Source organism: Embiotoca jacksoni, unplaced genomic scaffold, assembly GCF_022577435.1.
Source record: "Embiotoca jacksoni isolate LCO1_2020_lvr unplaced genomic scaffold, fEmbJac1.0.p SCAF_66, whole genome shotgun sequence".
NCBI classification, from domain to species: Eukaryota; Metazoa; Chordata; class Actinopteri; family Embiotocidae; genus Embiotoca; species Embiotoca jacksoni.
The window spans coordinates 1,135,479-1,161,251 of NW_027185421.1; the positions used below are offsets into that span (position 1 = coordinate 1,135,479).

A 25,773-nucleotide genomic window follows, 5' to 3' on the forward strand; every position below is an offset into this window, starting at 1 on the left:
TGTAAGTGGTGGAGAATTTAGTTTGTCGGTGTCGGTCCGGTTCGGGGCTTCACGCTGAAGTTCTGCGCGTGAAGATGCTAAAAAGTTAAAAACCGTTGGCGTTGGAAACGGACGCGCCGTTCAGGAGTCGGTACTCGCCGGGAAACTAAATGGGGGCGATGAGAAGAACATCTGCGAGGCCGCTGAAGGTAAGCGGTACCAGGGGGGGAGGGGAGGGAGGGAGGGGGGGGGGGACTCCGTTTAGCTAACGTTAGCTTACTGATTAGCCAGGCTTGAAGTAGCCACTTGCTAACCCACAAAAAAAACCCGTTCCGGTTCCGTCTCCGGAACAAAATACACGACCCTTCTCCGTGGGGAGCGTTCATGCAACCGGGCTCCAAACGGGACCATTAGATTTTCCTACTACGTGCAAGATAAAGTTGTGTGTGTAAAAACCGTGCGTGCCCCCCTCCACCACCACCTCGCATGCGTTTGAACGCCTCATACGCGTTTATGTAAGCATGTGTATTGTTCGTTGATATTCTGCTTCATATCTGCTTCGGAGTCCACAACACGTCTCTGAGGGACGATCAGCTGCTCGTGTCCGCCTCGGACAGAGACCGAGTCGGTGTTAGCTTCACGAGCTGTCAGCTACATAACACCACTTCTTTTTATTTTCCTCCATCACTTCATGCATTTTTTTTTTTTTTTTGTGGGGGGGGGGCAGTTGAGCAGTCACGATCCAGATTACACAAAGCCCGGTTGTTGTTTTCTTTTAAAAAAAACAAAAAAATTAATTTCAGGTGCGTGTGTGATGTAACGTTTCCTTAAAGTGTTTACACGCACTCACGTGTTCTTAACTCGGCGTGTAATCACCACGTTTCATTAAAGCGGACGTGGATGAATCAAGTCGGGTCCGTTCACTTGTTCTGGTGGTACAGATGCATGTTGAAACCAGGACTCTGGATATTTTCAGTCATTTCCAACATCAACCACGATGAGGGGAAAAAAAAGGATTGCGTTACGGCTTCTCCTTGAATTATTAATTATTGTGGACTCTTTTGTTGTTTGCTGGGACACCAGGACAGACAGTCAACGTAGGAAACCAAAAACAAGTAATAATAAACTTTATTTGCAATACAAAGAAATGCAGCTCAAGGTGCTTCACAGCACGACACATTACAGGCAGTGTTTGATGTAAAGGAACATTTAGAAATATAGAGAAGACATGAGATGCACAAGAAACATAAAAAAGTAAGGACACAGGTAGAAGTTTTATGTTGTTAAAGGACCTGAAGTTTTATGTTGTTAAAGGACCTGCTGGAAGATCATCTTATAAGGTTGATGGAAGTTCATATTTGGAGCTCTTTAATGGAGCTGTTAACAACTCGGATATCTGACCCGTAAAAATAAATGTTGCAGAGTAGAAAGAAAGTCGAATATTTCCCTTCAGAAAAACAGAGAAGTGGAAATATTAAGTCGAATCAAACGGAAATACTCCTGTAAAGTACTTCGAAACGTGTATTTAAGTACAGCACTTGGATTAGTAGTGTTACTTGGTCATATTTGTCTGTTCTCAGCGAGCCGTGATAATGATTGTGTTAACGCTGCCTGTCAGTTCAGAAGCTGAGTTTCATACAGACGCTGTGGAGGCTGTGATGCTACAGCCGGGTGTAGCATCCTTCCCTCTGCAGCTCAGACCCACCCCCACCTCCCCCTCCCCACCCACCCAAAAAATATCATGAGATCATTTCAACGTAACAAAAACAGTAATTCTACATTTTTTATAGATGATCAGTCTGGTCAGAGCCAACCGCAATATTTTACTGCTTTTGTTTGTTTAGTTAATGCAATTGGATTTTTTTAATTTTCAACCATTTGAATGTTGCTGATCCAAATGTAAATTTGTGGCTTGTAATTTTCCAACGGTATTCAAATGTGCGGCTGGAAGCAGTTTGCTGTAGCCTCAGTTCATAGTGACTCGATTCTTTCCCTCCCCAAAAGGATGAATAAAGAATATTTCTATCTGAATAGTCAGTTTAAGTTTGTAGTTTCACCACAGACTGAATCTTAAAAGAGTTCGTAGCTTCCGGGTTTAAAAAAACGGTTCCGATGCAGAAGTGTCTTCAGCTGCAATACCATCGAGAGCCACTAGAGGTCGGCTCCAAAAAGCCTCCGGCTCCATAGACTCCCATTCAACTTCTCTCATCAAATCCAAAGTGAATAAAATGTGTCCATCAGTTATCTCGGTGTTGTTAGCTAAAGTCACTCCTTCTTATTAGTTTTCTGGAGGTCCATCTGAAAATAATCCCTCATTCATTAGAAAAGAAGATTCAAGAAGACCTGTTTTTGGGGGCGTGTCTGCTAGTTTTACTTTGCTTGTCTCTCTGGTGGGGAACACGTTTGGTCTCTCAAAGTTTCTGTCTCGTCGTTACTATAAATGTCCTTTAACATGTCCAGTTGTTGTTTTGTTTTTTTTGTGCCGGACATCTGCGTCTGTTGAGAGTGTCTTCGGTGAATATCGCATTTCACGAGATAACTGTGCTGCTTCAGGGTATGAAAATTTAAATTCCTCTCGTGCTGGGTTCCCCCAAAACAGCTGCTCTCTAGCTCTGTGTGTGTGTGTGTGTGTGTGTATGTGTGAGTGTGTGTGTGTGTGTGAGTGTGTGTGTGTGTGTGTGTGTGTGTGTGTGTGTGTGTGATCCAGTGTCGGTTACAGAGCCCGGCCCATTTGGCCGAAGAAGCTATTCCCATCAGGATCCTCTGAAACATGGAGAGATTAATAAGTAAGTAGCTGAGTGCTTCTTCAGGTTAGTGGGACAAACGCAAGCGTGTTCGTTCCACTCAATTTTGCAGCCGATAAGACGCGAGCTGATCCTCCTGACCGGTTCCTCTCAGCGAGAGGGAGGTTATTATCAAGACATATCATAAATGCAACACGGACACACGTCTGTGTCTTCATCCGTCACGGCTCGTAAAAGACAGGAACAGATGTGGAACGAGAGAGGAAACGAGCCGACGCCGCCACAGCGAGACGGCGATCAATAGGTGGCTTGTCTCCGAGAAGGTCTCCGCGTTCTCGTAAAACTCTCCGCGAGCCCCCCTCCCACCTTCTCCCCCACCTTCCCCCCCACCTCCTCCCCGACCCCCTCTGCAACGAGCTGGTTGCCTGCCAGTCTTGTGACACAGCAATCAGCCGGTTGTTTTTGTGACGTCCACCTTCGGGTGCCAGCGAGACTCCAGCAGGTCGTACAGGCCGGATCACGGTCGCGTATAAATAAAGTCACGTTGTCCGATCCGAAGCGTCTGCAGGGGAGCGTTAATACGAGGGGAAGATGGAGCCGTACGGATACCGGCTGAGCAGCTATGATCATCCAACGCAGAGCGCGAGAGAAGCCGCGGTAATGAGATCTCGTGGTATCGGTTACTTTCTGCATTTTCACCGTTTCATCCCTCCGCACACGCACAGATAATAATTCTACTTACCAGCAGCAGGAACCTGCGTTTTATCTGCTGTACATTATAATAACAAATCCAGGTAGTTAAAAAAAGCATGAAAGGACACGTCAACATCCTCACAGCCCGACTTAGGATGTTTGTTTTATAGTATGTTGTCATAAATCTAAAGAGTTGGGTTTTTTTCGATTATGTCGGTAATAATTTTTTGATCAATGCACCTGCAGCAAAGATGGCCGATTTGGTTCTATGAAAAAAATGTCTTGCTGTAAATCACAGCAGCATTAAAGAGACATAAAAATCACGTCGGCTACAACTTGAATAAATCTGACATAAATTCATTTTATTTTTTTGGTTCAAATATCTGCAGTAACGTTACGTCGTACATCGAGCGATAGCTTCCGAGTGAGGCGTTTAGGGCACGTCTGTAAATTGTACCGCCGAAGGATACAACTTGCATGTGAGACGTTTAGGGGACGTCTGTTAACCGCAGCTGCGTTACACTCTCCCCCTCTAACACGCATGAAAACTCTTATTGTGGAATCTTAAAAGAGATTTAATAAGATGATGATGATGATACCCAAACTAATATCACCATCTTCTCTGATAAAGTTTCTTCAGATTTGATGGTCGAGACTCCAGAAAACATCATGGGCGAGTTTTTAATTGGATGTGTGGGCAGTCGTTAAATCAGCCAGCATTTGGTAAAAGTTTTACTTCAGAGCGTCGTAGCGGGTGAATAATGAGATTTTGAGAATCTGGGGGGGGGGGAGCCTGGAGCTTCCTGTTGAGACCGGTGGCCGTCGGTCACCGCCGCCCCGTTGATCCAGCGCAGCAGGAGTAATCCCACACGGCCCCTAACGAGGAGCCTGTCGCCCGCGGTGACGTCACACCAGCTTCAGCGCTCGTTGAGCCGCCGGCTGCAGATCTGGCCGAAGCTCGGTCGGCTTCACATTCAGGCTGACTTAGCAGCACTCGATCTCCAACGCTTAAAAAAAAAAACCCATGTAAGTCTCGTAACGTGGCACTCGCCAAAAGCCATACATGTGTTCTTTTTTTCTTTTCTTTTTTATATATTCCAGCAGTTTTTTTTTTTTAAAGCAGTCTTCTTGCAGTGGAAGCAATAATTCTCAAACCTCAAGATCAAGTTGGCGTCTTCAGAAAATGTCCCAGATTCCTCGAGGGGTTGATATGCAAATTAAAAGCAGTAGTCATCTCCTCTTTGCCTTTTTAAATGTGAGTTATGTAATAATCAACGCATTGTTTATATACCAAACAAAACGGGCTATTTTGGCATCATGGCCGACCCGCCTGTGACATTAAGAGTCGCATGTGTTTGGGAGAATATACGGAGACACGGAGGGATTTAGATTTTACTGTTTAGCACAAAACTGACAAAAAATACAACAAAGATTCATTTTATTTTCTTGTGTTTATGATCAAAAGTGTTCAGCGATCAAAACTGTTTGAAAAAATGGGATGTAATTTGTTTTAAGCGAGTTTTTTTTGTGCTAAAATAGAGGGAATTAGGAAAAAGTGCAAGTGGATAAAAATTGTATTTGATTTTTTTTTTCCTTAAGCCAAACATGATAAAGATGGATATGTAATCAACTCCTGTGATAATGATCATGATGCACATCAAAGAAATAAAACAGTGCTGCAGCTTTCCAGCACAGACAGTCTGAGACTTTCAAAATAAGAGCGTTAGATGCTGTTTAATTCATCTTAATTCAACACACAGACCTTCTGTCACACAAACAGAGAGACGTCTCTGACGACTGGACGTGTTTAAAACTTTAACATAGTGATGTCATCACTTCCTTTGATAATAAGCATTTCATTGGGCAGTTTTAATTCCTGCAGAAACTATACAAATTTATATACTTTTCTTGTTTTAAGCTTTTTATTTTTGGGACTGTGAAACAATATTTTCATCTCTGTATGTCTAAAGTTGACTTTATTAGAAAAAGCACAGCTTCTGCTGACGACCTTGTTTTTTTTTTAGTTTTTATGGAAAAATCGAGGGAATCAAAAAAACAATTGCAAGCTCCTGTAAATATTGCAGAAATTGCTTCGATTCGTATTAATTATCGCCACCGCAAAACTTCCTGGAAGCATCGCTGCAGTTTTTGGTCATTCGTGGCCCCACGTGGAGAATCCTGCAGTCTTTAGCTTAATCTTCTTAATTATATCTGTTCAGTCGTGACGTCGCTGAGTTTCACCCTTTTGTGACCTGTAATAATAATAATAGTAATAATAATAATAGTAATAATAATAATAGTAATAATAATAATAATAATAATAATAATAAGCTGGACGTTTCTTTTGCATTGCATTTCTTCACAAAGGCAAAAAAAAAAAAATCAATAACATCGTCTGAACGACACCGTCGACCCTTCACGTCTTGTTGTGGGTTTTTTCTAAGTGAAACAGTGATGCATTGATGGCAGATTAGCCCCCCCCCCCCTCCCCTCCCCTCCCCCTCCCCCCCTCGCCTCGGGGATCAAATAGCCTCATTACATTTTCTGCTGTTTCAGTCACACTGAGCACAATGTGCTGAGGTCTCTGTGGGGAATGTAGGAATGCCACTTACGTTCCCCTGAAGCCCCCCCGCCCCCCACCACCGCTTCATGTGGTGGTTAATTAGCACTCCTTGACTGGTGGTTGCCCCCCGTCCCCCGTCCCCCGTCCCCCCCAGCACCAGCCTAGAGGCTCTGAGGCCCGGTAACAAATAAATGTACAACTTTCCAGCTCTCGATCTGAAACTGCAGGATGATTTATGACATCAACTCTCTGCTGTTATAATATGTATTTATGTTATTTAACATATTTGTAGGGCGTTACTCGTTATTTTTGTCGTTGATTACATGAATTGTTTGGTCAGGATTTTTTTTTCTCCTCTTAAAACGTTGAGTTTGTAGTTTCGTGTTTTAAAGGGACGGTGCTGTCGGCCCCACGATGACATCATCACTTTGATAACACGGTTTCAGCTGCTCGGACTCGGCTGTCATCAACTGGTGAACCAGTGAAGGAGACTACAGATGTTACATCGCTCCATCAACATCTGCACCTGTTTCACCTCCTTGTGACCACTGAAGGTTTCTGATTTCAGCCGTTGGACCTGAAACTGGAGCAAAGAAACTTCAGATTTTAGCATCGTTAGCTGTTTGTTAGCTATTTAATAACTGACGATTTCCTGTTTTTTAGCCAAATTAGTTGTTTTTTAGCTTCATTAGCTGGTTCTTAGCGTTGCTAGCTGGTTGTTAGCTTGAGTTTAGCTGTTTTTTAGTGAAACTATCTATTTGTTAGCCGGCCGTCAGACTGTCAACACCGAGTTCTCCCGGGACGTTTTGAGGCGTCTTGAGGTGAAAACACCTGAACTGTGGCGCCATGGCAACAGGGTCCCCAACAACACCAATCGTAGCTCCTCACAACTCTGGACTTCACCGGTCTCGTCCCCCTCGACTTCCTCCCGTTCCTTTTAAAAATGCCGTCCTGAGTTCAGACGTGGCCTCTTTCACACGGAAAATACTTCTCTTTTCTGTTAACGAACATAATGAGGAGGGAGGGGTGGAGGAGGGGGGTGGAGGAGGGGTGGAGGAGTCATGGATCTGTCAGACAGCAGATGACATCACCGACACACGAGCGTCTCTGATGGAGCCGTCGGGCGTTCCCTGAGTCGCTGATGTCGGCCGTCAGCTGCTGGTGAACTCAGAGTTTCTATGTTTAAACTGTGATTACGGCTGAAGTATTTTTAGACTGCGTGAAACGGGAGGTCGCTCTGATTCAGCTGGTCGCTAGACGTACGGATCGACGTCCAGAGACCTGAAACAGCCCTCGACGTCTTTCCTTCCTTTCGTCGCTCCTGTTTTCCAGGGTTTTCTTTTTCCTCTGAAACTATTTTTAGACCAAAATGAACTTCAGAGATTCAGTTCGGATCCGTCGTCTCTCTGTGTAACAAACAATGAAGCAGCGGGTCGAACCGTCCGTGAGCAGTATGGGGGGGGGGGGGGGGGGGGGGGGGAGTCAGACTTGGCAAATTTTTGTTTGATGACTGGACAGCTTTCGGACGAGACCGGCTCCAGCGGCCTCGGAGAGGGCAGGCATGGTGTGGAATCTCTGACATCAGCTGTGTGTGTGTGTGTGTGTGTGGGGGGGGGGGGGGGGGGGGGGCTGGTGGTGTTGTCTTACGCGTTACACACACACACTCACACACACACACACACACACACACACACTCACACACACACACTCACACACACAGCTGGTGATTTAAGCCTTCATCAGGGCTGAAAATGTATTTTAATTTTCCTCACAGGGGAGGCTGATCTCGCCCTTTTCCTTTTTTCTTGTTTTTGTTTGCTTCGTAGATTCCTGACTTGTTTGCAGACTTGACACTTCTTGCCGTGTGGGCCGAGTGGTGAGAAATAATGAATGCCCTTATTTGGGAGGAAGATAACTGCAGCTACATCGGTGGGTGGGGTGGGGAGGAGGGGAGGGGAGGGGGGGGGGGTGTTCAATGTTCCCACTTAGAGACGAAAAGCTTCCTCTGGATTCTTTCTTCAACTAATGGACCCGAAACGGTCCGGCGGTTCCTGTAACTCACGTCGGCACCGGCTCGCTGGACGTTCTGTGTTCCAGTGGGGCGTTATTGATTTCTCTCCAATGAACCAGCTTACTAGTATATTTCCTTTTTCGACCCGGGAAATGATCACGCTCCAATTTGCCGTATTGATTCATGAGACGTGAACCCATAGCGACAGAAAGAAAACAAAAGGAGAACAGCGTCATAAATATTCCTGTTGTTTGCTCTTTTTCTTTTCTTTTATTATTTACTTGTAAATCTATGTTGTTGTTTTTTCTCCTCCTTTAAAAGTGCTTCATAAATGAGGTATATGGAGAGCAGAATGGGACGCGGCCTTTTGTCTGCAGCGGCCGAACATTAGCTGGAGGGCGGGTCTCCGCAATGCAAAGCTTCATCGTATGCCGTGGTGTTACGCAATCCCCCTCGGAAAGTGATGTGCCTTACGCTATCCCCGCGATGCGTTCACTTGCCCCCCGGAAGAGAAAACCGATGGTGCAGAAAATGACACAAATTTTGTGAGATGTTTTCTGCTTCTTTTTTTTCTTTCTTCTCTCTTTGAGCCGTATAGTTATGTATTATTCTGAGAAACCTCCTGAACGGAGGAGCTATACGCTGAGAGGATCGCTCTCCGCTCTGCGGTTTTTCTTCCTCTGCAGGGTCCGCTGATAAGCCCTTTCTTTTTTTTTTTAACCTGTTTGCGTGTTTTGTCGGGGCAGCGAAGCAGCTCTTCCTGCAGCTGAGATTTACGCCGCCGGGTTCCAGAAGCAGCGACGGCCCGTTGATATGAGAGTATAAGTTGTGGAAGGACCGGTTAAAGGTCCGGGGGGGTTAAACTCTGATCAGCCTGCTTCTCCCAGCTGCAGCGCTGCTGTTATGTAATGAGGCCGACCGGCCCTCCGTCAGTAACCAGATTACTGCACTCCCACGGATGAAGACGGGCAGAAAAAGAAACCACACCTTTGTTGTTGTTCCTCTGGTTTATTCAGCGGTCAGGTGTTCGCTGCGATCGATCGTTCGCTCTGAACTCCTTCCTCTATTTCTGGAGCAGTTAAAAACAGACACTGACTCACCGAGAGGAGGAATTAACAAGGAAGCGACTGCTCTGCTTCGGGCTTTTCTGCAGTTGTTTTGGGGGATTTGTTCCTTTTTTTTTTAGGGACGATATGCTGCAAATTAGATTTATAACTGAGACATGAACAGAGCTGATGGAGAACTAAGTCTGACAGTATCCCTCCAAAATCCTTATTAGTGTCAGTGGGGCAATCAAGATATTCAAGACTTTAATGAGCTTTTCCAATTTTATTTCTTTATATACAATCTTAAAGACTTTAACTTTTCCATGCTCTATGAAGTTATGGGGTCGGGGGTGGGGGTGGGGGCATATCTATTAGACTAGATATCGTCTTCAAAGGCTGCATTACAGTAAAAATGATCCAATTCCTTGAACTTACTTGCGCTGTTTGGTACCAAACTTCAATATTTTAATGAATCTGTTCAGTTCTAACAAGTACCAAAAAAAAAAAAAAAAAAAAAAAAAAAAAATCTGTAAATTGTAGCGTCCACTGACAATCTGCATGTGAGGCGTTTAGGGACCTTTGGTAAATTGTAAGCAATCGAGCTGACAGCTTCCGTGTGAGGCTTTCGGAGGTCATCTGTAAATCGGAGCGTCTTCCGATAGTTCAGCATGCGAAGGAACAGCCGTAAATCGCAGCCTCTATTGATTCCTTCCGTAAGAGGCGTTTAGGGGACATCTGTAAATTGCAGCGTCAACTGCGTTTGAGACATTTAAGGAGGGTAAAAAACCAACCTGGGTTACACTCTCCCCCTCTAAACAAAACATTTGTACCATGATGTCATTTTCTTGCTAAAACAGATTCTATAATTAGTATTAAAAAAGGAACGAGTGCTGGTATCAAACATTCTGGATTTTCAGTCTAAAATATGGTAATCTGTGGTTTTTATTCTTCTCATCCAGCCTTGTACCAACTATCATGTCTGCACCAGCATTTCAAGCTATTTACCGTCCCACATTTACATGAGCTGTCTGATTTATCGCTCCAGTTCGAGCTGCTTTTTTTCTTCTTCTGCTTACCTTTGTGGCCTTTTTATCTCATTACTCACCCACTTCTTGCGAGGCCGAGAGGGTGCGTTTGCATCCCCTGAGATCACAGGGGAAGCTTTATGCGATCGGACTGAAATAGAAGTGACACATTTACCGACGTGGTCATCCATCATGTGTTAACCGTTAAAGAGGAAGTCGCCCTCATTTTGATAAAGTTTCATCGCAGGTTCTCGGGTGAGGTCACTGTCAGGTGTGTTATACTCCTTTTATTCTCTGACCTCGGCTCCTTTTACCTCCTTAAATGTGAAGGAAAGCTCGCGTTGCACACCATGAATGAAACCTCGGTGACCGGAGACGGTGCGTGACCCCGTTTCCCTCTTTTAACGGGAGACCTACTGATGGTGCTCTGATCAACAGACATGTGGAGAAGCAGGTTGTTGAGAAAAGGCCCGGCCCGTCATCTAAATCACTCCACGATAATTGGCAGGTGTTTCAGTGCCAAGATGACATCATTGTTTGTCTGCACTTCAAAGTAAATCCAAGTTGTCTACATGTGCTGTTCCCATAAATAAAGTTGCAATTTTTTGGCAGACAAACAAATTCAATAAATCATCTTTGGTTCCCATCGTTTACTTTATTACATCTTTATCTGGCATTTTTATAAGTCACTTCTGCTCCTGTCACGTTGAGCGAAGATATTTTTATAAGTTGTGGTTTGCAAACAAAGAGTTTCCAGAGAACCCGATGACCCGTTGCAAATTAATAGCAAGGAGGGCAGCCAGCTGATTTTGTTTGTTGTTTTGTTTTGTGTTGTCAACAGACTGGATATAAAAGTGTTCGTACCTTCCGGGTCTGAAAAATAAAGTGTCTTGAAAACTGCAATACCATCGAGAGCCACTAGAGGTCGGCTCCAAAAAGCCTCCGGCTCCATAGACTCCCATTCAACTTCTGTCATCAAATCCAAAGTGAATAAAATGTGTCCATCAGTTATCTCGGTGTTGTTAGCTAAAGTCACTCCTTCTTATTAGTTTTCTGGAGGTCCATCTGAAAATAATCCCTCATTCATTAGAAAAGAAGATTCAAGAAGACCTGTTTTTGGGGGCGTGTCTGTTTGATTGACAGGCCTGTGGTGCAGTCAGGTTACAGCTATCGGTGGGTGGGACGTAGTATCGTCAGGTTTCCGATCAGATCGGTCAGATCCACCTCTGGCTCCTCCCCCAGCTCGTCCAAATATGGTCACTTCCTGCTCCAAACCGCTCCGAACTAGTAAGATGGTGACGAACAGAATCTGAACTGGAGGATTCATAACGTTCACAAACCGTCACCACTGGTTGCACTTGGTCCTGCCACAGTAAGAAGCCACGCCCAAAAAAAATGGATGTATGAATATGCTAACTGTTGAACTCGCGAACGAATTTCAGAAAAAGCTCTTAATTCACCCAGAGTTCACGGTAATGAAATCCTCGTTACGCCGGTGAAGACCAGTCCAAGTGAAACGAACGCTCCTCCAGCTCCACGTCTCCTCATCGGTCAGCTGTGTCTGTAGGTAACAACCGTGAATGTGAAAGCACGGGTTCCATAACAGCAGCGTTATAACAAAAACATTTTTTAAACGTTTTCCTCCATAAATAAGCCGAGGAGGATCAGAACAAACTTGTGTCCCCAGTCGCAGCAGTGAAGCGACCCTCCCGGCCCAGCGAGGGCTGACGCAGTGGGCAGCGCTGACCTCTCCGTCTCCCTGCCTTGATCCGGGCCGTTCTCCCGGCCTTCGGCTCAGCACCCACGTGTTGTCAGCAGCTCCCGTTACGTAAGCCCCCCCTGCCAGACAAAAGCTCAGCCATCCCAGATACAAATCACCGAGCGGCCCACGTTGGCAGCAGCCCTGTTAACGGTGGCCAGTAAACCACACTGGGGCTTTCTTCTCCCTTTTTTTTTTTTTTGTTGGCTCACAGAATTTTTAATTTGGCCACCAAATATAAATGTCAGATTTTAAAATCCTTTATGAAGATGTTCATGTTTTTTTATTCTTCTGTTTGACAGCCTTGACCTTAAGAGGTGGACATTCACTTCACTGTAATTTCCTGGTAACCATTTAATAATAATAATAATAATAATAATAATAATAAACTTAGCTCAAAGTGCTTTACAGGAGAAGACAAAAGCAAAAACATAAAATACGATAATGCAGTTATTAAAACAAGCTTGGGATAAAACAGTTAACAAGGTAAAAATACTTTTATATTCTTGAGCTGTTAATTAAACTGTCAACAGAAGTTGCTGATCTAATTTGCAAAGAAATGTAAGGTAGATTATTAGACTTATTTTGTTATTCAGAAAGTTTAGTGTTCAAATTGGAGATGTGAGGAAAGAGCAGGAGAATTAAAGGTCTAGCCGGCCGGGAGTCGAACCGACGACCCACTGTGGACACCGTTGACGCCCCATGTGGTGTCCACATATTTTTTACCAAAATAGATGTAGTCTTTGGGTCCAAAAAGGTGCAATACCACTGAGGGCCACTAGAGGCTGGCTCCAATAGACTCCCATTCAAAAAGCCTGGTTCTATAATCAATCAGGTATCAGGCCTCAAAGAGAGCTATGTTTGGGGTATCAGTGGGTGGGGCTTAATCAGTCATATCCGCCCTTGACTCCTCCCCCAACTCATCCAAATATGGTCACTTCCTGTTCCAACCACCCCCCTCCCTCCCCACCCGACCAAAAAGCCAAACTGGAGGCTTCAAAACGGCAGCTCACAAAGCGTTTGGAAAAGATACACTTTCTACATCTCGTACAATACACAAACAAAACGTGCTTTTAACTGAGACGAACACAAAGAAAATAACAAAGAGATTGCGACTGCAATCAACCAGATAAATACCATCATAAAAATAGAATATAAAATATGAAGCCACCTCAGTTTATCTTTTAATAATGAGCATTTTCCCTGTTGTTGCTTGTGATAAACATCGTTCCTGTTGTGGCTTTAATGACAGCAGGTTCTGACTCATCCTCTGTTCTTTAAGTCCGTCTTATGTCTTTTTGTTTTGTTATATTGCGCCATTAAAAAAAAAAAAAAAACCGATTACAATACAGGAAGCAGCTATATAATCAAGACCGATCGCAGCACCCTCCCTTCGTAATGGCTGACTCACTGCTCATCTTTATTTCTAATATGGATAAAAATAATCTGATCCGGTAAATAATGAGAGATGTTTTCCGATATGATGGTGTAACACCAGAAGGTCTTCTGGGACACAAGTCAGGGACTGTACGGACTCCTTCCTTCAAAAAATAGATGAAAAAATAAATAAAAAGAGCGTTTGAAGGCGGGCCCTGTGACATCACATCAGAGCGGGCTCACGGGAGCGGCTGATGTTTCGGCCCGGAGTGACAACAGCCGGGCTTTTGTTGGTGTCTCGGTACACGCTGTCCTCAGATCGGCACTTTCAACGCCCCTTTCTGCAATTTGTTTTCCTGCCATCAGTTCCAGAATGAATGTTTGTAGTCTGCAGAGTTTCTGAGGATAATCGAACCGATAAATTACTTTAACGTGATGCTGTATCGGGGGGGTGGGGGGGTGGGGGGAGCATGGGTTGCTTACTTCACAGAATAAGTTTTTTTAAATGTTTAAATTTCTATCAGATATCAATAATCCCCCACATCTGTCCACCGGAGGCCTCCGTTCACATTTGAGAATCTCGAACCAGAAAAATGCTTCATTTATGGAAACAGCTGCTGATGAATTGTTTTGTAATGAACTAATGAACCGAGTGGACGGATCCTCACCGCGTTCGTGTTTTCTGTTTACCGACGCTGACGAGAAAATAACGGCCGCTCTTGATAACTTTGAACTATAAAACTTCAGGCTCAGAGGGGAACAAACTGCAGTGCAGCTTCTTTTTTTTTTTACTGTTTATTATTTTTTGGGGGGTGGGGGGGTCTGATAACAAGCTGGACTTCCTGGACTGGTTTGTGTTACGTTTTCTTTCTTCCTGGTACCTATAGCAACACGCTCCCTCCAGCACCACCCCTGCTGTTGGGTTGTTTTTTTTTTTCTTTCATGCAGTGTTATGGTCGGTCAGAATCCAGTCCGATCTGCATTTCTGTGTCAGTCTGAATGGGACGCCAGTCGGTTTTTGTTCCACTGTGTGTGTGTGTGTGTGTGTGTGTGTGTGTGTGTGTGTGTGTGTGTGTGTGTGTGTGTGTGTGTGTGCGATCAGTAGACCTGAACGTCACAGAGCTGACGAGCTGCAGGGAGCGTTCACCGAGTTTGCTGCAGAAACACTGACGGACAAAATGTGTGAAGGAGTCTGTTCCTTCGCTGCGTGCCGACACGGCTTTAAAAAAAAAAGAATAAAGATAAAGAAACCGAGGGAGGCAGAGAGAGAGAGAGAGAGAGAGAGAGAGAGAGAGAGGTGTAAGAAGAGTAAACTCGTGACTCATCAGGCGCAGTGGAAAAGGGTTCACTGAGTCAGAGCTGAGGCAGGAACATCGGGTGGTGGATGAGCCATGGGACGGATGGGAATAGATGACTGTAGGTAGATACAAAAATCACAAGATAAAATAAAACATATCGGTCCAAACTGGATGAAGCTGTTTCTAAACTTCAAGGTAGCATAATGGCTGCGTGGTTTTTTTTTGTCATTAAAAAAGTAGTTTTCATGATTCATTTGCTGATTCTGTTTGTTTGGGATGTGTAAAGTCAGCGAAAATTATTACACGTGAACTAGACTGTTTAAATCCAAACAGCAGATGGAAGCAGAGGTTTAAATAGAATGAAATAAAAGATTTCATTAGTTTATTGATCAGTAAAGTTTATTATTTACCAGGTGTTTGAGAGTGATTCTAATCCGGCTCTAACGAGAACTGAAACAGTCAGTCGGTAAATCAAGAAGAAAATTAATGTGCAACTGTTTAAAAAAAAAAAAAAAAATCTATTAATTGTTTAAAGAATTTTTCAAGCAAACGCAACAAAACACGTTCGTGCTCCTCCGGCGTCAGATTTACTCAGATCGAACAAAAACAAACAAAATATTGGACGTGTATAAAAAAAATATGATGGATGAAGGAAAAACAGCCGATTAGTCTAAAATAAAAAATACTCATGAGCTGCAGCCCTTTTTTTGGAAAGTGGTGCGAACGTGCTGCAGAATAATGTTCCCCAAAAAGTAAAAGCTTTTTTTTTTTTTTTTTTTGGTCCTTTCAGCCGACCGCTGTGATTCAGGCCTTTTGTCTGCTTCGGCATCGATCGCCCTCTGCATCCTTTGTGTCAACCGCCCGTTGATGCTGACTCTCTTTCTTCCAGTCTTGATAATGTTTCTGTATTGATTTCACCCCCCCCCCCCCTTCCTCATCTCCCCTCATCTCCCCCCCCCTCCCCCCCTCCCTGTGGGCTCCTCAGGTTCAGCTTCTGAAATCCGACGAGTAAAACTGTCTGAATTGATTTCAAAAGGAGCCGTTTCATCAGCTCGCGTCACTCAAACACATCTTTAAAAAAAATATGCACATCTGAGTCTAAAGTCATTATTAGTTGTTATGAAATGAACAATAACAGCTAATTATTAACATTTAATGTCTCCATGCTGATAAGCGTTGATTTCAGGCTCTTATAAGGTGTGTTTCCGAACGGTTCAAACGGATTAGACCTGGTTAATCGAAGGTGTGTTTGGGCGTAACGTTGTCCACAATAATAATCTTTCTTATTGTTAGATTATATAATAGGTCCTGCTATAATTATATTATAATCTTTTTGCATGTTTGCATGCACATGCGTCGTTGCAGCCGTGTGCATATTCCTGTATTATTAATGCACCTAATGAAACGCTGCACCACCAACTTAACACCAGCTTTTGTTCATTAAAGTAGCGACGCACCAACAAAACATTTCACTTCTCTCTCTGACATCGTGGTTTTAGTTTTATATGGTTTCTGTGCAGACGTTTATTAATCCCTGAACATTTCTGTGCATTCACACATCAGGTCGGATCGCTGGTCCAGATATTTTTTAAATGATCACGAGTCACGACTTTAGTCGACGGACCCCTGACAGCTTCTCTGAATTCATAACAGCTGATTTCAGAGCAAACAGTTTGTGTCACAGCTTGTTACGGGTGGAACAAGTTCCCGGGCAGCCGGGCCGCCATTGAGGCGTTCATTTATTAAAACAGGCTTTGAGTGAGGTCATTAATTCAACAATTCTCTTCATCTCCTGTCAGCATCTTTTTTTAAATGCAGACTTTTAAACCTGTGATGAGTTTCTACCTGCAGCTTCATGCTTCCTGTCCGTGCTCTTCTGTGCAGGTGTGGCTGGTCGAGTAGCTGCAGGTCGCCGCACCTCCTCCCGTCCCTCGCTGTCCTGTCGGGGAGCGCCGTCGCCGTCTTTCTTTTATCTTTTTTGTTTTTCTTCATTTTTTTTTTTTATGCTCGGACACAACCCGCCAACTTGTGAATTCATGATCACATGACCGTGGATATGGACGCAGTCCTGTCCGACTTTGTCCGTTCCACTGGAGCCGAACCGGGATTGGCCAGAGATCTGCTGGAGGGTGAGTTGTTTCTTTCTCTGTCAAACTTTGAAGAGAAAACTTTGTCCAATCAGGTTTACCTTTAATGATCTTTGATCCTCATGCAGCTCAGCTTAAAAAAAAGAAAAAAAAAGAGGAGTGGATGTGTTGGTTGTACAAAGTTGACTGCTGCTGATGTTCCAGGCGGCGGTTCTCTTGCCAGCGCTTCGGGCTTGTTGCTGTTAATTAAACACTTAACAGAAGGAAGGTATAGCGAGAGTCAACAGCGCTCCTGTTGCCTAGCAGCAGCAGCACGAGTTGCAGATAAAGAATATGGGTTAAAAATGCAACGCGATGCAGCAGCGAGCAGAAACGTGCTCCAATCCTGATATATCCCTGAGTGGAGGAATGCGCCGGCGGTCTTTGCATAAGATAAGAGCGACTCCGTTGTGTTGACTCACGGTAAATATTTAAACTCGTGAAAGGACGTGTCGTTTGTGCTCGTCACAGATCGAAGGTTGTCACGCCGGACCGGTTTCTGAGGTTGTTTTTGTCCGTGTAGGCAAGAACTGGGATTTCACCGCCGCCCTCAGTGACTTTGAGCAGCTGCGACAGGTGCATGCTGGGAACCTGACGTACTCCTTCGCAGAAGACAAGACGTATCTGCCTACCGATAAGGAGATGGCCCGGGTAGGACGGCCATTACTCCACCGCCAGGACGAGGTGGTGCAAGGTGAGGAGGGTTAATTTTACGTTGCGGGACAGACGCTCGTTGATATTCGAGTTTATGGGCAAGAAATAAATAGAAGCAGCACTTTTAAAGCACTTTAGTTCGACAGCACCACAAGCTGCAGACATTAAAATGACCGCAGAGTAGAAATAACACTTTATTTTCTGTTGCACCTTTCATACAAAGAAGTGCAGCTCAAAGTGCTTTTACAGCAAGAAAATGACGAGCAGTGTTTTGCATATGAAGGAGCATTTAGAAACGTAGACACAAATAGAGAAAAAGAAATAAAGCAACATGGATGTTAAAGGTGGACTCTTTAAAACCTTTAACTTTATCACCTTTATAAACTAATGCAGTTTACTTTTGGCCTAATAAATAAAAGTGTAATTCCATTTGTAGATTTACACCATTTTTAAATGCTACGCTCATTAATTGGTCCGAGATTATTCAGTAATCTGCTAACTAGTCCCCCCCCCACCACCTTCCCTCCCCCTCCTCCACCCCACCTCACCCGTCACGGTGATTCAGCGGCCACGGAGAAGCGTCTGTCGAGGGGCATCTCTCACGCCAGCTCCACCATCGTGTCTCTGGCCCGCTCTCACGTCTCCAGCACCGGCAGCAGTGAGCCGCTTCTGGACACGCCCCTCTGCACTTTCCAACTACCGGACCTCACCGTGTACCGGGACGACTTCCGTGGCTTCATCGAGAGGGACCTCATCGAGCAGTCGATGATGGTGGCCCTGGAGCATGCTGGTTAGTAAAACTGACACGCCATTCCAGCTTTTACATTCAGGGTTTTTACAGGTTTACAGATGTTCCCTGAACGCCTCACATGCAGACTGTCAATAGATGCTATAATTTACAGATGTTCCCTGAACGCCTCATGCAGGATATCAGTTGACACTACAATTTTGAGATGTTCCCTAAACACCTCACATGCAAACTACCAGTGGACGCTGCAATTTACAGACATTCCCGAAACACCTCACATGCAGAGTATCAGTAGACGCTACAATTTACAGATGTTCCCTAAACGCCTCACATGTTATCAGTCGATGCTACAATTTACAGATGTTCCCTAAACGCCTCACATGTAGAGTATCAGTCGACGCTACAATTTACAGATGTTCCCTAAACGCCTCACATGTAGAGTATCAGTAGATGCTACAATTTACAGATGTTCCCTAAACGAGTATTTTTAGGTTTATATGTCAAACATTTTGCTGATTTGTATGATTCTAAAACAAAATAACCTATTAAATAAAATAAAATGTGAAATAATACAGTCATAAGACATCCTTTGAAATTCTAGGGTTGATACATTTCTAATTATCCATCTGGGTTGTTCTGGATCAACATCTCTCCGTATTTGCAGTTCAAACACTTCATTTTTCCTTCTTGGCCTGCAGGTCGACTGAACTGGTGGACGAAAGTGGTTTCAAACTGTCAGAGTCTGTTGCCGCTGGCAACCAGCGGAGACGGAAACTGCCTGTTACACGCCGCCTCACTCGGTGAGTATCACCGGCCTTTCAAAGCGGGACCCCGAACGCAGCAGCAGGTTCACACTCCATTAGCGTTCATTAAGAGCGCTTTATTGTTCGCTCGAGGACTAATTGGCTTTTACAACGTCGCGGCACCACATTCACTTTTAGCCTTTATGGCCCACTCAGGAGTCCCAGTCCGGAAAATTAATAGTGCCGGAACTAATGTGCAGGCGTCGTTCCAGACCGCGTCGTAGATGACGGGGAGATATTCAGAGGATTTACCTGCTCTCTTCCTAAGATATTCAGATTTAACATTAAAAAAAATGTCAAATTTGACAGTTTATTTGAATTTGTGTCTTTTTAAACACCGTAAAAATACAAAGAAGCATATATCCATTTTTTTGCTTGATTTTTTCTTTTCTAACGCAGGTATGTGGGGTTTCCACGACCGAGACCTGATGCTGCGTAAGTCTCTGTATGCGCTGATGGACCACGGGCTGGAGAGGGAGGCGCTGAAACGCCGGTGGAGGTGGCAGCAGACGCAGCAGAACAAAGAGGTGCGTTCCAGCTTCTTAGCACTTGTTCTGATTGCCGTGTTCGGACGGTGTGATCGACACGCGGGAAAAAATAGAATAAAAATCAGGGCCTTTACATGCTTTCTATACCCAATAAAACATGTGAAACGTACACGGCTTTGTATTTATTACCATCAAACCAGCCGATACTCAGTTTTTATCCCTTTGTGCAGCCTTAGAAACAAACTGATGACCGCATCCAGACAGTCCTTTTAAGAGTTTTTAAAGTTTTATTATTACCCCAAGGTTTGACTTTATTATCTGTAAGCGCTGGTGTCTCCACCACAGCCTCAGTCTGGAAACCCTCTTCGGATTAAGGTTTAGCCTTTAACTAGCACTTTGAACTACCACGCCTTTAAAATGCATATTGCTTTATTTTATATTTGAACTCTATTTGTGTTGAATTTTCTGCATTTTATTTATTTTCTATATTTTTAAATGTTCCTTTCTATGTGAAACACTGCATGTAATTTTTGCTCAAAAGCACTTAGAGCTGCATTTCTTGTTTAAAAGGTGCTATATAACTAAAGTTTATTTTTATTATCGTCATTATTATTATATAATATATAAATTGTATATTCTTAAAACCTTTTAAACAAGAAATGCAGCTCTAATTGCTTTATTACATTATTATTATTAAATTACCTGCAGTGTTTCACATTAAAAAAAAATATAAAGGAACATTGGAAAATTTGGAAAATGAATGAGATGCATAAGAACAGATAAAATGCATAAAATCAAACTTATTATTATTATTATTATTATTCTTTAGCCACGCTGAAGGGCAGACCAAGTCCAATGCCGCTGAAGTATTTCCAGCAGCGGTCGTCGGGTTCAGACCGTTGGATGGTGGTCAAGGCTGATTCCTTAAAGGCTGCTCTAATAGTTTCAAAATAACCCCGAGGCTCACGTCCATTAGGACGCAACGACTGGAAACCATCTCCGGTGGAGCATGACCAGACCTAGATACTCACACTGTGAATAATAGCAGCTTCCAGACCGAGTTTTATGCTCTGTACTTTACTACAAAAGGCAAAAACAAACATTTTTAGCCCCTTTTTTTTCTTTTTTTTTACAGTGTCAGCATTAAAACACAGAGTACGGTGCAGCCAGCATGCAAGCATGCATCACACGAATGGCTCAGACATGAACCGCTGGTGGTGCTGGATTCTGAGAAATACATATTAACAGCCTCCCTTCCTTGTGACCATATATGGAACAGGATGTTGATGAGAGTTTTGTTTTGCTACTGCATGAACAACACAGGGTTTTGTAAAGGCTGGAGTATGTAACCTTGTGGAGAGACGCCATAACGTCAGTGCATGCTTTTGTGACATTTGACACTCCCTGTCTAAATGGCAAGTGTGTGTGTGTGTGTGTGTGTGTGTGTGTGTGTGTGTGTGTGTGTGTGTGTGTGTGTGTGTGTGTGTGTGTGTGTGTGTGTGTGTGTGTGTGTCCTTCCTCTCTCCTCAGTCCGGGCTGGTGTACACAGAGGAGGAGTGGCAGAAAGAGTGGAATGAACTGTTGAAGCTGGCCTCCAGCGAGCCCAGAATCCACTACAGCACCAACGGCACCAACGGGTAAGGGCCGGGCCCGGACAATGCTGTGACTGTCGACCCGCCGCGCTGAGTCACCGCCACGTTGTTGTTGTTTTTTTTTAATTTCATGAACAAACACGCTCGCTGACGGTCAGAAGTGAGGCTGTTCACTCAGTCTGCTCATTCACTGCGACGATCGACTGAATGTGAAGCCATAAAAACATACAATTTAAAATCTTTTAAACACAGATTCCTCTTAATAATAACTTTTTACAATCCACATTTTTAATTTTTTTTTATTAATCATAAGGAATCCTGTAACAAAACTTTCTGCTGATTTTTATATGAAGATAAATAAATAAATGAACCTATTACTGCTCTGTAAATGTCTGTGTGTCTGGTGAGACGTTCCCGCGTACTGAGCGTGCTCTATGGGCAGCAGAGGCCGGCTAACTTCCTGTTTCGCCCCACGCTACCTTAAGAGGGGATAAAATAGTTCAATCGGGCGGTTTTCTCGAGACTTTAAAAATTTTGAAAAGTGAGTCATTTTGCAGTCGTTGGCGAAACTCACATTTTCAAATATTCGAATAGTTGAATACGTTTTAAAATTCTGAAATTCAAATAGTATGGTTTTTTTTAGATGGCCATCCCTACCAGCCAATCACAGGCGGAGGAGGGCGGGTCTTCACGAGGAAGGGAAAAAACTAAACTAGTTATTTCTATGATGTAAACGCGTGCGGACAGTGTTGTTGTAGTTCCTCTCCCCGCCAGAAGGGGGCGACACCGCGCATTTCTTTTTTTATTTTCTTCTTCTTTTTTTTAACGTTGCTGCTCCTCTTGTTGTCGTCCTCAGGGCCGAGTCCTCAGACGAACCCGTTTACGAGAGTCTAGAGGAATTCCACGTCTTCGTCCTGGCTCACGTCCTCAGGAGGCCCATCGTGGTGGTGGCCGACACCATGCTGAGGGACTCAGGAGGAGAGGGTAAACACCCCCCCGCCCACACACACACACACACACCCAGGGGCCGCCTCCTGTGCTGTTTCATCGTATTTTCCATAATTTCATCATCCCTCTGATAGACGACAGTTTTATTACAACACGCAGGATTGAAAGCATAAAAATATGAGGAATGATTTGGAAAAGTTTTAAAAAAAAAGTTTGTGATGTAAGTTTATTGATGACTTCGTCTGTGTTGGCGCTCACGAAGTAAACGCCGCCCATCTGGTGTCTGAAGGAGGTTAAAACAAACGGGGGGGCAATGACTGCCAAGTACTGGGTGACCCATTTTTTTTTTTTTTGTTGTTGTTGCATGAAACAAATATGCAGCGATATAAATCCCCCTCCTCCCCCCACCCCCACAGCCTTTGCTCCCATCCCGTTCGGAGGCATCTACCTACCGCTGGAAGTGCCAGCTGCCAAGTGCCATCGCTCTCCTCTGGTCCTGGCGTACGACCAGGCGCACTTCTCCGCCCTGGTCTCCATGGAGCAGAAGGACAACGCCAAAGAGCAAGGTGATGCTCCGCCGCCTCTCGTCGTCATGGAAACATTGATTTTTGTTTTGTTTTGGGGGTGATGTGAAGTCTCTTAAAGCAAATAAACCAGAGTTCATCAATCATGTGCGGGAAATAAGTTTTATGATGAGCACTGGGAGCTACTTTTCCCCTTCACAGCCTTTTTAAAAAAAAATTATTTAGGATCCTGCCGAACTTTTATACTTTTATGACACCGACCAAATTGCTTCCTAACTATCTATTGAAAAAGATAGTTTAAACTCAAATAATATATTCATAAAAGTTATAGTTACACATTTTAAGATAAAGATATATTATACATATATTCCTCATCTCAGTCTAAATACTTGTGCTCACACTACAGTTTGTCCACAAGTCTAAAAGAAATATCAGATTAAAATACCCAGAAACACTTTTCAGAGCTTTAAATGTAAAAAATAAAGTGACAGAAGTCTCTCTGTTTTATTCGGACATGTTTGTCTTATTTGTTTGTTTCTACTGTCTTTCCGTGTCGGCCAGCAGTCGTGATCCCTCTCACCGACTCGGAGCACAAAATGCTGCCTCTGCACTTCGCCGTGGACCCCGGGAAGGACTGGGAGTGGGGGAAGGACGACACGGACAACGTCATGCTGGCGAGGTACAAAAAAACAACAACAACAACACCAGTGAAACATTCAGGTGCTTTTATTTTTTTGTTTTTTACCAACCGATTTCCAGCTTGCGTGGAGCAGACAGATGTCCTCCGCTGCACCGAAGTGTCGACACGCAGGGATTTACCTCTGACTTCAGATTAGTGACACTCACTGCCAGCCACAATGAGATTAGCTCTAAATACCTTCCATGAATGAAGCTGCAGCTCCCAAAATAGCGGCGCGGTAAAAATAACCTTCCCGCCCTTCTTGTTTTACGTCACCGGATGACACGGGATGTCTCCTTCGGATGAATCGCAGCCGACGTCACCGTCGATGTTATTTCTGAAAAGGTCGGCGAGTTAAAAGGACACAAGGATGCGTGACGGGAAGATGCTATTTATTCTCCCGAGTCATCGTTATCTGACTTCTTTTATAACAGTAATGTTCAATATGCAGCCGCCTTCGTTTTACCTCCGTTATCAGTAGAGTCCAGCTGATCGCACCGTCACATACTCAAACAACAACTACAGTAATGAGGTTTCCTTTGGCAAGGAGTCTCTCCTCACGCTGACCTTTGACCTTCTCTCTCTCTCTCTCCTCCCTCCCTCAGTGTGGCTCTCTCGTTGGAGGCGAAGCTCCAGATGCTGCACAGCTACATGACGGTGGCCTGGCTGCCGCTGCCCTGCGAGGTAAAGAGTTTTCTTTTTTGCAACGACAGGAAAGACGGTGCGACAAAGCAGCTCCTGTGTGCCGGCAGGTTTTTATGGTGAACGGTGGCGCTACGGCAGCCCGCGGTGGTCAGATACAGTTTTAGTGGAACCGTTGTGTTCTCGAATGCTGCAGGATGCCAACTCGCCGTTGATGGTCATTAGTGCCGGAAGCGTTGTCGACTCCGAACGCAGCATCCTGTGTTTTACTGCTTCTTGAAGGTGTTTGTAGAAATGATGCTGAGTCATTTTTGTTTTTCTGCATCGGCGGGCAAAGAAACCAAATCAGACTTTCAGCACATTAAAACTACAACTGAAGTTCATTTTAGCTGTTTATTTTGTATATTTAGGGGTCCAAGCACCAATTGGATTATTATTATTATTATTATTATTATTATTATTATTATTATTATTATTATTATGTCCAAAGAAACAGTTGGGGAGCAAAGATGCAAGATACTACGTCCCGCCCACCGATAGCTGTAGCCTGACTGCACCACAGGCCTGTCAATCAAACAGACACGCCCCCAAAAACAGGTCTTCTTGAATCTTCTTTTCTAATGAATGAGGGATTATTTTCAGATGGACCTCCAGAAAACTAATAAGAAGGAGTGACTTTAGCTAACAACACCGAGATAACTGATGGACACATTTTATTCACTTTGGATTTGATGAGAGAAGTTGAATGGGAGTCTATGGAGCCGGAGGCTTTTTGGAGCCGACCTCTAGTGGCACTTGGTGGTATTGCAGCTGAATAAACGTCCACTTTTCTATACACTCAAATGCTGTAGATCCACATGTTTCTTTCATACAACTGTATTTCCTGTTATAAGCCCCGCCCATGTCCGTCTTCAATTTTTTTTTGCAAAATCCACTTTTTCAAACTATTTCCAGGGTTTTTTTCATTCAGTGACAAAAAGAGTCAAAGAACTCTCATGATGCCGCTGGTCCATAGTTTAGTTTTTCTTTTGAGTAATATTTTGGTCTGATGTGAAGTTGTTAGTGTTTTCTTTACCAGCTTGTTGTTTGTGCTTTGTTTCCTTACAGCAGGCCCCGCTGGCCCAGCCGGAGTCTCCCACAGCGTCGGCAGGAGAGGACGCCCGAACGCCTCCTGACTCGGGGGAGTCGGACAAGGAGTCGGTCAGCAGCAGCTCCAACGGCAACGGAGACACCACCACGGGATCGACGGTCAACGGGAACGGGTCTTTGGCCAAGAACAGCTGCTCTTCGTCGTCCAGCTCGTCCAGCAGCGGGTCGGCGGGGAAGGACAAAACCAAGAAGGAGAAGGACAAAGAGAAAGACAAGAAGAGGGCGGACTCGGTGGCCAACAAGCTCGGCAGCTTCGGCAAGAGCCTGGGCAGCAAGCTGAAGAAGAACGTAGGCGGGCTGATGACGGGGAAGAACGCCGGAGCCGGAGGCGCCAAGCAGGAGGGCGGGGAGAAGAAGAAGGGCTCGTTTAGGGGGAGGAAGGGCAGCAAGGACAGCTCGCCTTCGGCCCACGCCTCGGAGGACTCCGGGAAGGGCTCGCCCTCCTCAGGCAGCGAGCGCCTCAACGGCACCGGGAGCAGCATGAGCAGCAGCGGCGGCAGCAGCACCGAGAGCGAGACCTACAAGTACAGCGCCGACGTCAAGGTGAGCCTCGGCATCCTGCGCGCCGCCATGCAGGGCGAGAGGAAGTTCATCTTCGCCAGCCTCCTCACCACCAGCAACCGCCAGCCCTTCCAGGAGGAGATGATCCAGCGCTACCTCGCCGACGCCGAGGAGCGCTTCCGGGCCGAGCAGGACCAACAGCGGCGCGACGCCGAGAGGAAAGGCGTCACCAACGGCGTCCAGCCGGCCAAGAAGGAGGCGGCCGGCGGCGCCGAGCTGAGCTACCGGCCGTACGAGGCCAAAGAGGAGCCGACGGAGAACTCGCCTCCGTCCTTCAACCAGCTGAAGCCGTCTCCTCTGAGTCCCTCCATGTACTCCGGCGTGGTGCCCATCCCCCGGCCCTCCTTCATCGACCAGCCTCCCG

The 25,773-nt window shown here is 44.8% G+C and overlaps 1 protein-coding gene across 4 annotated transcripts in view; it reads left to right on the forward strand.

Moving 5' to 3' along the window:
- Nucleotides 1-25,773, forward strand: part of otud7b (OTU deubiquitinase 7B) — a 26,446-nt gene continuing 673 nt past the window's right edge. The window contains exons 1-12 of one of the 4 annotated variants that reach the window (XM_069175312.1): nt 1-188; nt 16,380-16,624; nt 17,145-17,315; nt 17,841-18,065; nt 18,722-18,823; nt 19,226-19,353; nt 20,845-20,951; nt 21,763-21,890; nt 22,271-22,420; nt 22,943-23,057; nt 23,663-23,741; nt 24,807-25,773. The exon at nt 24,807-25,773 is cut by the window's right edge and continues 673 nt beyond it. In XM_069175312.1, the coding sequence (XP_069031413.1) occupies nt 16,540-16,624; nt 17,145-17,315; nt 17,841-18,065; nt 18,722-18,823; nt 19,226-19,353; nt 20,845-20,951; nt 21,763-21,890; nt 22,271-22,420; nt 22,943-23,057; nt 23,663-23,741; nt 24,807-25,773 (2,257 nt within the window). In that variant the 5' untranslated portion in view covers nt 1-188; nt 16,380-16,539. Of the gene's footprint in view, nt 189-830; nt 1,095-2,673; nt 2,766-3,016; nt 3,381-16,379; nt 16,625-17,144; nt 17,316-17,840; nt 18,066-18,721; nt 18,824-19,225; nt 19,354-20,844; nt 20,952-21,762; nt 21,891-22,270; nt 22,421-22,942; nt 23,058-23,662; nt 23,742-24,806 lie in introns of those variants that run through there. The other 3 variants (XM_069175316.1, XM_069175314.1, XM_069175313.1) reach the window with 3 other exon arrangements.